At 44.6% G+C, this 12,563-nt stretch overlaps 1 protein-coding gene across 2 annotated transcripts in view; it reads right to left on the bottom strand.

The window, feature by feature from the left end:
• The window catches only part of LOC108590290 (maternal embryonic leucine zipper kinase-like), a 49,956-nt gene that overhangs the window by 14,439 nt on the left and 22,954 nt on the right, over positions 1-12,563 (bottom strand). For both annotated transcript variants that reach the window (XM_035265178.3, XM_035265177.3), the window contains exon 5: positions 12,167-12,266. In XM_035265178.3, the coding sequence (XP_035121069.3) occupies positions 12,167-12,266 (100 nt within the window). The remainder of the gene's footprint in view (positions 1-12,166; positions 12,267-12,563) is intronic.

Genomic DNA, 12,563 nt, shown 5'->3' on the forward strand with positions numbered 1-12,563 from the left:
ACACTTGTTATCCAAACTGCTCAGAGGGCTGAGGCAAGAGAGTCAATTGAACCTAGGATGCAGAAGTTGTGGTGAGCCGAGATCACACCACTGCATTCTAGCTTGGGTGACAGAGTTAGACTCCATCTCAAGAAAAGAAATGCAGATTCTGATGCAGAAAGCCTGAATTAGGGCCTACTGTGCTGGCCAGTGCTGCTGGCCAAGGTGGACCACACTTTGAGGAGCAAAGTTTGGGCAAGGGGACAGAAGTGATCAACATTAGAACTGTTTAAAGAAAAATGCTGCCAGGCGCAGGGGCTCACACCTGTAATCCCAACACTTTGGGAGGCTGAAGCGGGTGAATCACCCGAGGTTGGGAGTTTGAGACCGGCCTGACCAACATGGAGAAACCCCATCTCTACTAAAAATATAAAATTAGCTGGGCAAAGTGGTGCATGCCTGTAATACCAGGTACTTGGGAGGCTGAGGCAGGAGAATTGCTTGAACCTGGGAGGCTGAATTTGTGGTGAGCTGAGATCATGCCATTGCACTCCAGCACAGAGGGCAATAAGAGCGAAACTCTGTGTCAAAAAAAAGAAAAAAAAACAACTCTAGACAAATTAAATTCAACAGAAGGTAATTGAACAAAGACTGATTCCTTTAAAAAATTGCTTTTAGAGATGGGCCTCACTCTGTTGCACAGGCTGGAGTGCAGTGGCACAGTCATAGCTCACCACAGCCTCAAACTCCTGGGTTCAAGGGACCCTCCTGAGTGGCTAGAACCACATGACACATGTGATGTTTCCCAGATTTCATTTAGTTATTTATTTTCATGTTGTTATATTGCCCATGCTGATCTCAAACTCCTGGCCTCAAGCCATCCTACTGCCTTAGCCTCCCAAAGTGCTGAGATTATAGATGTGAGCCTCCATGCCCAGACTAAAGAACAGTTCCTGAATCAGGTGGCTCTGGGAACAAGCAGAGCTTTAGAAAGCTCCACTCTGCAATGTAGGCAGGGATCACTTATAGAAAACAGAAGTGAGGTGTGAAAAACAGCTTGATTGGTTACAGCTCAGTATTGAGACATGGTCTGATCAGTTGGTAGCCTGTAACTAACTGAAGATCAGCTGCTGTGCTTGGCTGAGACTCAGCTATCTGTTACAAAACCTCTATATTAGGCCTTTGGTTTATCTGCTGAAGTCAGGTTGCAGTTCTTTCAGTAGGAACTCAAGGTATGGAGGCAGTCTCTGGCCAAATTTAGTTTAATTTATTAGGAACTTTAGTAACACCTGAGGTCCTATTAGGGTAGGAGGGGGATTAAAAAGAGGCTCTGAAGGAGCCTGGAGGTGAGAGGGGACTTGACCTGAGAAGGTCCTTGGAGAACCAGGACAGTGTTGTTGGAAAAGATACTATAAAAGCATGTTTTTTTTTTTCTTTTTGAACAAGAGTCTTGCTCTGTCGCCAAGGTCGGAGTGCAGTGGTGCGATCTCAGCTCACTGCAACCCCTGCCTCTCAGGTTCAAGGATTCTCCTGCATCACCCTCCCACGTTGTTGGGATTACAGGTGCACCAACAAGCCCAGGTAATTTTGGGTTCTTAGTAGAGACAAAGTTTTGCCATCGTGGACAGGCTGATCTCAAACTCCTGACCTCATGTAATCCACCCCACTCAGTCTCTCAGTGCTGAGATTACAGGCGTGAGCTAATGTACCCGGCCTATAAAAGCATTTCAAGGCAAAATTGTCAACAGCAATACAAGCTAAGAGATGATAAGGGGCCCTGCTCAATTAAGAGGCTACTACAGGCTGGGTATGGTAACTAGCACCTGTAATCCCAGCACTTTGGGAGGCCAATAGAGTGGATCATGAGGTCAGGAGATCGAGACCATCCTGGCCAACATGGTGAAACTCTGTCTCTACTAAAATACAAAAATATCTAACTGGGCATGTGGCCCTCGCCTGTAGTCCCAGCTACTCGGGAGGCTGAGGCAGGGGAATTGCTTGAACCTGGGAGGTGAGATTGCAGTGAGCTGAGATTGGGCCACTGTACTCCAGCCTGGGTGACAGAGCAAGACTCCATGTCAAAAAAAAAATAGGCGACTACAAGTAAAAAAGAATAAAAAGCTACTGATCAATATATCATGAATATGGTTTCTGTGAATAATAGAAGCTGAAATATTTAATAATGTTGGGGTGTAGAGAGTGAATAGGGAAAGTGGAGCTAATCTCTTTTTCTAGAAAGAGAGAAAGTGGGGCAGGGGTGGTTTATAGGGAAGTTGTTTGGTTTGGTTTTGCAGGTGTGACACCAGAAGCTCTGGAGTTATACTGAAAGGGAAAGGGATGAGGGAGAAATTGACCCAGAGAATGTGGGTGGTTTCTTGTCTCCTAAATAAACAAACATGTTTACTGAATGTCTGCAGTGTGGCAGCTCCAGGAATAAACAGGACACAGCCTTGAGCTTCAAGTTCTTGACTACTAAGGGAACTTTGTGCCTCTCCTGTGAAACATGGGCTTTGCGATGAATAATCTTTTCTATATGAGGCCTAATTCAAGAAAGATACACATGTATCTGGTCACCAGTTTTCCTCACAGTGGAAATATTTTCATTTCTCCATCACTGGAGAGTACAATTGTTAGCCTAAAATTCCAAAACAGCACCATACTGTTAGAGTAGGTAGTCAGGCAGATATGAGCAGAGCAGGAGAGGACTCCCCTCCCTCTAGGAATGTCAGGTGATGGGTCAGGCAACCATCAGGTGATGATCAGGCAGTTGTTAAACTGTTTCTCAAAAATAATAATTGGACCGGGCGTGGTGGCTCAGGCCTGTAATCCCAGCACCTTGGGAGGCTGAGGTGGGTGGATCACCTGAGGTCAGGAGTTTAAGGTTAGCTTGACAAACATGGTGAAACCCTGTCTCTACAAAAATTAGCCAGGCATGATGGCAGATGCCTATAATCCCAGCTGCTTGAGAGGCTGTAGTGGGAGAATCGCTTGAACCCAGGAGGCAGGGTTGCAGTGAGCTGAGATTGTGCCATTGAACTCCAGCCTGGGTGACAGGGCAAGACTCCATCTCAAAAAATAATAAAATAAAATAAAATAAACCGGGCACAGTGGTTTATGCCTGTAATCCCAACACTTTGAGAGGCCTAGGTGGGCAGATCACGAGGTCAGGAGTTTGAGACCACCCTGGCTAATATGGTGAAACCCTTTCTCTACTAAAAATACAAAAGTTAGCCAGGCGTGGTGGTGAGCATCTATAATCTCAGTTTACTTGGGAGGCTGAGGGAAGAGAATCGCTTGAACTTGGGAGGCGGAGGTGGCAGTGAGCTAAGATTGTGCAGCTGCACTCCAGCCTGGGTGAGAGAGTGAGAGTCCATCTCAATAACTAAATAAATAAAAATAAAAATTGGTTATAGCAGTCACCAAGGGAAGGCAGTCTCCCAACAGATAGCAAACACCTGACACTGGTAATCAACAGCTTCCTGATAAGATCTCAGGAGCTGGGGGATTGGGCTCAAGCATGTGCACTAAGAGGGAAAATGGCAGATTTTAACTGGTATTTGACCTTTCTCTAGCAACACTCAACTGGTAAGGGAAGAACACCTCAAATAAGCATGCACATAACTTTAGTGAACACACTGTGCACGTGGTTCCTCCCCAAGTACTGGCAGGCAACAGCACGAGGACAGCCCACATGGAGGGAAGAATCAGGGGAGGAGGAATGCACACCCCAGAACCATGCCAGTGTATGGTCAGCTGGAGCTCTTGGATCTCTCAAGTCACTCGCTTGGACCTTCTCCAAGTGTAGTTTACTTCCTTGTGTTCCTGCTCTGAAGCTTTTTAATAAACTTTCACTCCTGATCTAAAACTTGCCTCAGTCTGTCACTCGGCCTTATGTCCGGCGGCTGAATGATTTCCTTTGAGGAGGCAAGAATGGAGTTCTGACCCATGGGAGCCACTGCTGCTGACAGTATCAGTAACCACTGTATGAGGCAACAGCACTGGGTCTCTGAAGCAATGTTGAGTGAGACAAATAGCTGAAGGGGTTAAAACATGGGGTTAGGTTAGAGGCTTGGTGCTGAAGGACTGGGCAGGGTGGCCAACACCTGCAATTCCAGCACTTTGAAAGGCCAAGGCAGAAGGATCACTTGAATCCAGGAGTTTGAGACCAGCCTGGGCAACATAGCAAGACATTGTCTTTACAAAAAATTAAAAAAAAAAAAAAAAAACTTGACTGGGAGAGGTGGCTCATGCTTATAATCCCAGCACTTTGGGAGGCCAAGATAGGCAGATCACCTGAGATCAGGAGTTCAAGACCAACCTGGCCAATATGGTGAAACCCCATATTAACCAGGTGTAGTGGAGTGTGCCTGTAATCCCAGCTACTAAGGAGGCTGAGGCAGAATTGCTTGAACCGGGGAAGCAGAGTTTGCAGTAAGCCAAGACTGTACCATTGCACTCCAGCCTAGGCGACAAGAGCAAAATGCCATCTCAAACCAAAAAAATGAAATTAGCCAGGCATGCTACATTACTATGTATATGCCACAGGCATTAGTGCATGCCTGTGGTCCCAGCTACTCAGGAGGCTGAGGTGGGAGGATCACTGGAGTCTGGGAAACTGAGGCTACAATGAGCCGCAGTTGTGTCACTGCACTTCAGCCTGGGTGACAGAGTGAAACCCTGTCTCAATAAAAAGAAAAAGAGAGATTTGGCATTGCAGTATAGTCACAGATGAGGGACAACCATAAAAACTCAGCCCCTTGGAAAATTCGACATCTGATGTGAACTGGAGGCAGGGGCTCCAGCGCTGGGTTATGGAGTAAAGTGCAGTGTGCAGGGCCTAAATAAGAAGGTGAGGGCCATGGTGCAAAGGCCTTCCAGAAGCTCCATCTGCCCCTAGCTTCTCTCAGGCTAAACGAGGATAAAAGAGAATTCAATTCAAGCATTCAGACCCCACCCAGCCCAGAATAGACTCTGCAGTCTATTAAATTGCTCTGCATATTTCCAGAGAAATTGAAGTTCAATCCTCCTCCAATTCTGCTCCCCAAATCAGCCCACCTAGAGGTTTATGTAACTACTGTCTCTGTTTCTCATTTATATGCAAATATTCAAAGCCTGACCATCACAGAACTGTCCACAGGGAGCAAACAAATTTAGAGGCATCATACAGGTGCTCATTTCCCTTACAGCTTGAAAGTACCTACAGGTTCCCAGATTCAGACAATTGGTGATTTGGGGATTCCTCTAGCATCTTGGTTTTGGAGGAACTCAATGCCTCTAGCCCTGGGCCACTGCCTCCTCTGCTATGCTCTCTGAGGCCTTCTCCCTCCTCTGCCCCTCTACATCCCCTGGGCATTTGGAGCCATCTTAAAGCAGTTGAACACAAATAAAGGAAGAACATTGCAGTTCTTTCCTTCAAGGATAAGTGCTTATACAGGCAGATATGTGTGATGTATGCTTCAGGATTGGTTCTATGGATAGTGAGTCTGAGGCTACAATAAGCCATAATTGCACCACTGCACTCCAGCCTGGCCCACAGAGAAAGTTCCTGTCTCTAAACAAACAGAACAAAACAAAGCCCGAGGAAGTTATCCCAGTTGGGCAGAGGCCAGCAGCTTTGTCTAGGCTTTTGTCTAGTCTGCCTGCCTTCCCTCATTTCTCTTCCAGAAAGACTTTTTGGACCCCCAAGTCTGGGTTAATTTTCCATGGTACTTGGAGAACACCCCAAGTATATTATCTAATATATAGTAATGTGGTAGTTCCTTGGGCATAGAACTGTTCCATTTTCTTCATCTTGGAATTCGAGTGCTTTTTGAATGCTCAATGCACTCAGTAGGCCCTCATAAATGGTTTCTTTCTTTCTCTCTCTCTTTTTAATAAAGATGGTATTTCACTATGTTACCCAGGCTGGTCTTGAATTCCCAGGCTCAAAGGATCTTCCCATCTTGGCCTCCCAAACTGCTGGGATTACAGGCCTGAGCCATTAGGCCTGGCCTCATGAATGTTTTCTGAATGAATGAGTATGAATGAGGGTGAGCTGAATCTACTGGGTCAGTTCACATGGAGGGTAGGGGCAGGCAGGGAGTAGAGAACCAGGACCAAAGCAGGGAGGAGCTTATGAGCCATGCTAAGGAATTTGGCATTGACCCCTTAGGCAGATGGGCCATTCAGGAAAATTACTCTGTTATATGATGAATGCATTGGTTGAGGTGAGGACACTGCTAGAGTGAAGGGGTCTTACACAGGGTTTGACACACGCAGGAAATGGATGACTATTTCTTAATGAGGAAGCAGCTGGAAGCCTACTGAAGTTAGGTGCAGTGGCTCACACCTCTAATCCCAGAACTTTGAGAGGCCAAGGTGGGCAGATCACCTAAGGTCAGGAGTTTGAGACCAGCCTGACTAACAAGGTGAAACCCCATCTCTACTAAAAATACAAAAATTAGTGCACACCTATAGTCCCAGCTTCTTGGGAGGCTGAGGCAGGAGAATCACTTGAACATGGGAGGCATAGGCTTGCAGAGGTTGCAGTGAGCTGAGATAATGCCACTGCATTCCAGGCTGGACTACAGAGTGACACTCTGTCTCAAAAGAAAAAAAAAAGGCTACTGAACCTATCCAGGTGAGAGTTGACTAGGCTGAAGCTAAACAGATTACTGTTTTGGGGGCAAGAAATATTATCTCACTGTTGCTGCAGGTCAGGATTCTGGACATGGTTTTGCTCGGTCCTTTGGCTCAAGGTCTCTCAAAAGGAAGCAATTATGGTGTCAGCCAGGGCAATAGTCATCTCAAGGCTTTCCTAGGGGAGAGTCCATTCCAAGCTTAGTCAGTAGTTATTGGCAAGTCTCAGGGTCTCCCTGGCTGTTAGCCCAAGTCACCAGTTTCTTGCCATGTGGCCCCTCCATAGGGCTGCTGACCACATGTTAGCTGGCTTTCCACAGAATGAAGGCAAAGAGAGAGAGAACGCAAGATGAAAATTACATCTCCTTTCTGTATGCTAATCTTGGAAGGGCCATCCCATTACTCGTGCCCTATTCTATTTGTTAGAAGTCACTTTGGGTCAGGCACGGTGGCTCACACCTGTAATCCCAGAACTTAGGGAGGCCAAGATGGGTGGAACACTTGAGGCCAGGAAAAATAAGTGGTGTGGTGGCATATGCCTGTAATTCTAGCTACTGAGGAGGCTGAGTCATGAGAATTGCTCAAACCCAGGAGGCATAAATTGCAGTGAGATCACATAACAGCACTCCAGCCTGGATGATAGACCATGACTGTGTCTCAAAAAAAAAAAAAAAAGTTGGCTGGGTGTGGTGGCTCATGCCTGTAATCCCAGCACTTTGGGAGGACAAGGCAGGTGGATCATGGGGTCAGGACAGAGACCATTCTGGCCTTCTGGCCAATATGGTGGTGAAACCCCATCTCTAAAAAAAAAAAAAAAAAAAGTTAACTTTTGGAAAAAATGATGCCCATAAGGAAACGGTATAAACCATGGATAAACTTTTCTTTTTTTATTTCAGTAATTTTTGAAGTACAGGTGCTTTTGGGTTCCATGGATATGCTTTTCAGTGATGATTTCTGAGATTTTGGTGCACTTGTCACCTGAGCAGTGTACACTGTACCAAATGTGTACCCTTTTAGTCCTCTCTCCCCACCCCTTCCCTCCAAATCCCCAAAGTCCATTCGTATGCCTTTGTATCCTCATAGCTTAGCTCCCACTTATAAGTGAGGACCTATGGTATTTGTTTTCCATTCCTGAGTTACTTCACTTAGAATAATGACCTCCAGCTACATCCAACTTGCTGCAAAGGCCACTATTTTATTTCATTTTATGGTTGAGTAGTATTCCTTGGTGTATATATACCACATTTTCTTTCTTTCTTTTTTTTTTTTTTGAGATGGAATCTCACTCCGTTGCCCAGGCTGGAGTGCGATGGTGCGATCTTGACTCACTGCAACCTCTGCCTCCCGAGTTCAAGTGACTCTCTTGCCTCAGTCTCCTGAGCAGCTGGGATTACAGGCACACATCACCATGCCCAGCTGTTTTTTTTTTTTTTTGGTTTCTTTTGAGATGGGGTTTTGCTCATGTCACCCAGACTAGAGTGCAGTGGCACAATCTTGTCTCGCTGCAACCTCTGCCTCCCAGGTTGAAGTGATTCTCCGGCCTCAGCCTCCCAAGTAGTTGGGATTATAGGCACCCACCAACCATGCCCAGCTCATATTTGTATTTTTAGTAGAGACAGGGTCAGGCTGGTATCAAACTTTTGACCTCAGGTGATCTGCCCTCCTCAACCTCTAAAAGTGCTGGGATTACAGGCATAAGCCACCGTGCCTGCCAAGTGTCAGCTTCCTTATTGATTCTGATGACTGCATAATATTCCATTGCATACATGTACTGTAATTTATTCAACTAGTCCTCTGTTGACATTTAGATTATTTCCATTCTTTTGCCTTTATATAAACTATCTGCAGAATAAGCATGCATATGTATCAAATCATGCATATAAATTTCTAAATGTGAAATTTGAGTAAAAAAGATTATAATTTTGATGTGTTGTCAAAGTATCCTTTATCAAGATTCAACAGCAATTATACAAATTTAGCCGATATTTCTTTATCTCTTTTAAGCTGTATTCAATGGCTGTGAGAAAGGAAATATGAAACTGACCCAAAAAAAAGATTCTAAAGTGGCTTTCCCAAAATGATACATTTGATTTTGCAAAATATAAACTTCTTAGGGTTCAAACAGCTTACCCCATAGAAGACTTTGAAATTTTAGTTTAATTCTTGTACAATACTTGTAAAGATTGTGGTTTCTAATACTCCAAAGTCTTGCTCTTTGGCTTAATTTTTTTTATTTTAATCATGTAGATGTTTCCAGCTGCACTATATAGAGAGCAAAACTCAGAAAGGTGGCAAATAGTTCAGCTGTTTTACAGACCTGAGCACTGGCAGAGAAGAGGAAAGGGGCTCTCCGAGGGAGCACTCCTGGAGGCTCTTACTGTCCTTGAGGCATTTTCCTTGCCCAAATAAGAAGAAAAAATATTTTCCAGTCTTAAATTGAGTGCCAAAATTATTCTTGGAATTGCTCCCTTGATCTGTCAGTTTCAGTTTTTCCATGGAGGTGTGGTTGGGGCAGCCAGACCTTCACCGTCAGAATCAGGATTGGAACTGAATTGCTCCCACACACAGCTGATTTAGAAAAATTCCTTGCAAGGCAATTTTGATAAGTGATGAGAAACATCAGAGAGCTGATACATGTTGGATCTGAAGCTCTAACCACACATCTGACTTGAGTCTCTCTATGGTGCTAGTGGCTAACAGTGACACAAAGGAATTAATCATCCTTGGAGATTTCTTAGGAAAGAAAAGACAGAGGAGTTGAGTTTCACGGCTTCTTAGTGTGAGTCTCTGGCTCATTTCCCAAGTTCTTCATTTTCATTCTCTTGCTTAGTCTGGTCTAGTCAAGAGTGTTGGCTTTGGAGCCAGATGAACCTTAGCCACATCCATATTTGTCCCTTGCTGGCTGTGGGATCATGGATGAATTCGCATGCTAGAGATAGGGTCCCCACCAATAAGACTGGGAGCACACTATCCTCCTCTACCTTCCTGTTAGTGTTGAAGTGAGGATTAAAGAAAATCAACTAGGCCGTGGTGGCTCACACATGTAATCCAGACACTTGGGAGGCCAAGGCTGGCAGATCATCTGAGGTCAGGAGTTCAAGACCAGCATGACCAACATGGTGAAACCCTGTATCTATTAAAAATACAAAAATTAGCCAGGCATAGTGGCAGGTGCCTGTAATGCCAGCTACTTGGGAGGCTGAGGCAGGAGAATTGTTTGAACCCGGGAGGCGGAGGTTGCAGTGAGCCAAGATCATACCAGTACACTCCAGCCAGAATGACAGAGTGAGACTCTATCAAAAAAAAAAAAGAAAGAAAGAAAGAAAAGAAAAGAAAGAAAAAAGAAAGGAAGGAAGGAAAGAAAGAAAAGAAAATCAACTATGGGCATGATGTCTTGCATGGTCCTGACAAATAAGGCTCAATAAATGTTCCTTTCATATTATCACCTTTCTACCCCACTGGCCAATGACCTAAAATTCATTCTTCTGGAGCTTATGGTCTTGACCAGTATTAAGTTAGAAAAGAAGCATTACGGTAAGGCAATCTAAGTCGGAACACCAGCTTCACTTGTACCTAAACTAGAATTTGGAATTTTTCTAAAAATCCATTCCTTTCCATGTGGTAAAATTTTCAAACCCTCTGCAGTGTATTTTGCAGTGTTGACATCCCCTGTCTCCTGAGTAGCTGTGACTATAGGCACGCACAACCATGCCCAGCTAATTTTTGTACTTTTAGTAGAGATGAGGTTTTGCTATGTTGGCCAAACTGGACTCGAATTACTGATCTCAGGCAATCCATCCACCTCAGCCTCCCACAAGTGCTGGGATTACAGGCATGAGCTGCAACATGTGGCCAGAAGCTACATTTTTAATATAGCAAAAAAGCTAGAAGGAAGATGTGTGGGTCCCTGAATCACTCCTGGAGAACTGCCCAACCAGGAACATCTGTATTAGACTACATTGTGAGTGAGAAACAAGCCTTTGTGTATTAAGCTACTGAGATGGGGTGGGGAGGTATTTGCTCTAGCAGCGAGTATTATCAATACAACCTCAAAGACAAATTGCCATCTCCCAGTCTTCAAATATCTTTACATCAGCCCCTTCTTTCCTCCCTCTCTCTCACTCTCTCCTCCCCACTTCCTCTTTCTCTGTCTTCTTTCTTTTTTCCTTCTTTCCTTCCATGCTTCTTTTTTTTTTTTTTTTTTTTTTTGAGACAGAGTCTTGCTCCATTACTAGGTACCAGGCAGGAGTGCAGTGGCACAATCTCGGCTCACTGCAACCTCCGTCTCCCAGGTTCAAGCAATTCTCCTGCCTCAGCCTCCTGAGGAGCTGGGACAGGCATGCACCACCACGCCCAGCTAATTTTTGCATGTTTTAGTAGAGACGGGATTTCACCATGTTGGCCAGGATGGTCTCAATTTCTTGACCTCGTGATCCACCCACTTTGGCCTCCCAAAGTGCTGGGATTACAGGCTGAGCCACTGCACCCAGCTCATTCATTCTTTCATTCCTTCCCCAGTACTAATGGAATATCCAGCACATTTTTTCTAGGCATTGTTCTAGGCACTGGGGATCCTGAGGGAACAAAGCAGACAAATCTTTGCCCTCAGGAAGCTCACATTATAATGGGTGAGTCAGAGAATAGGCAAGTAAATAATAAGATTTCAAGCACTAATTATTGCAGCTGTCCCTAGGTATCCATGGAGGATTGGTTTCCTGGATTAGCAAATTGATAGATGCTCAAGACTCTTATATGAAATGGCATAGTACTTGTATATAACCTACACACATCTTCCTGCATACATTTACTCTTAGTAAAAGAAACTTAGGGCTTTTCTTTGAGACAGGATGTCACCCTGTCTCCCAGGCTGGAGTTCAATGGCATAAACACAGCTCACTGCAGCCGTAAAGCCCCAGGCTTAAACTCCTGCCACAGCCTCCTAAGTAGCTGGGACTAAAGGCATCTGTCACCATGTAGGGCTATTTTTATTTTTATTTTTTATAGAGACAAGTTCTCTTGATGTTCCCCAACCTGGTCTTAACTCCTGGCCTCAAGTGATCCTCCAACCTCAGCCTCCAAAGTGCTTGGATTACAAGCATAAACCAGTCTGCCCCCTCTTTTGTGCTTTAAATGATCTCTAGTGTACTTATAATACCTAATACAATGTAAATGCTATATAAGTAGTTTGTTGTGTTCTTTTTCTGAGACAGAGTCCTGCTCTGTTGCCCAGGCTGGAGTGCAGTGGTGCAATCTCAGCTCACAGCAACCTCCACCTCCCAGGTTCGAGCAATTCTTTGCCTCACCCTCTCGAGTAGCTGGGATTACAGGTGCCACTACCATGTCTAACTAATTTTTGTATTTTTAGTAGAAATGGGGTCTCACCATCTTGATCAGGCTGGTCTAGAACTCCCGACCTCGTGATCCAACTGCCTTGGCCTCCCAAAATGCTGGGATTACAGGCTTGAGCCACCATGCCCAGCTATATAAGTAGTTTTTATATTCTCTTGTTAGACAGTATGACAAAGTGAAAAAAGGCCTGTACATAGTCTGTACAGCAGCAGTCACCTACTTTTTCTCATTGAATATTTTTGATCCATTGTTGGTTGAATTCACAGATGTTGCACTCACAGAGGTGAAACTCGCAGATACAGAGGGCTTACTGTACTTCACTGAAAAATAAAGAAGAATAAAAGGAGTTAGAGAGTGACTAAAAGCATCTTTTATATAAGGTGGTTGGGAAAGAGCTCTCTGTGCTGGTATTATCTGACCAGAGACCTGAATGATACAATGATTAGAAGAGTGAACTCTTAACAAGTTGTTAAGAGTTGTTCCTCTGAAACAAGTTATTTATAGAAGGAAAAAAGGTAACAACAGTACAAAAAAGTAAAGAAAACTAGGCCAGGTACAGTGGTACAAAGAAGAAAACTAGGCCAGGCACTGTGGCTCACACCTGTAATCCCAGCACT

The sequence above is a fragment of the Callithrix jacchus genome, chromosome 10 (genome assembly GCF_049354715.1).
Source record: "Callithrix jacchus isolate 240 chromosome 10, calJac240_pri, whole genome shotgun sequence".
Lineage (NCBI taxonomy): Eukaryota > Metazoa > Chordata > Mammalia > Primates > Cebidae > Callithrix > Callithrix jacchus.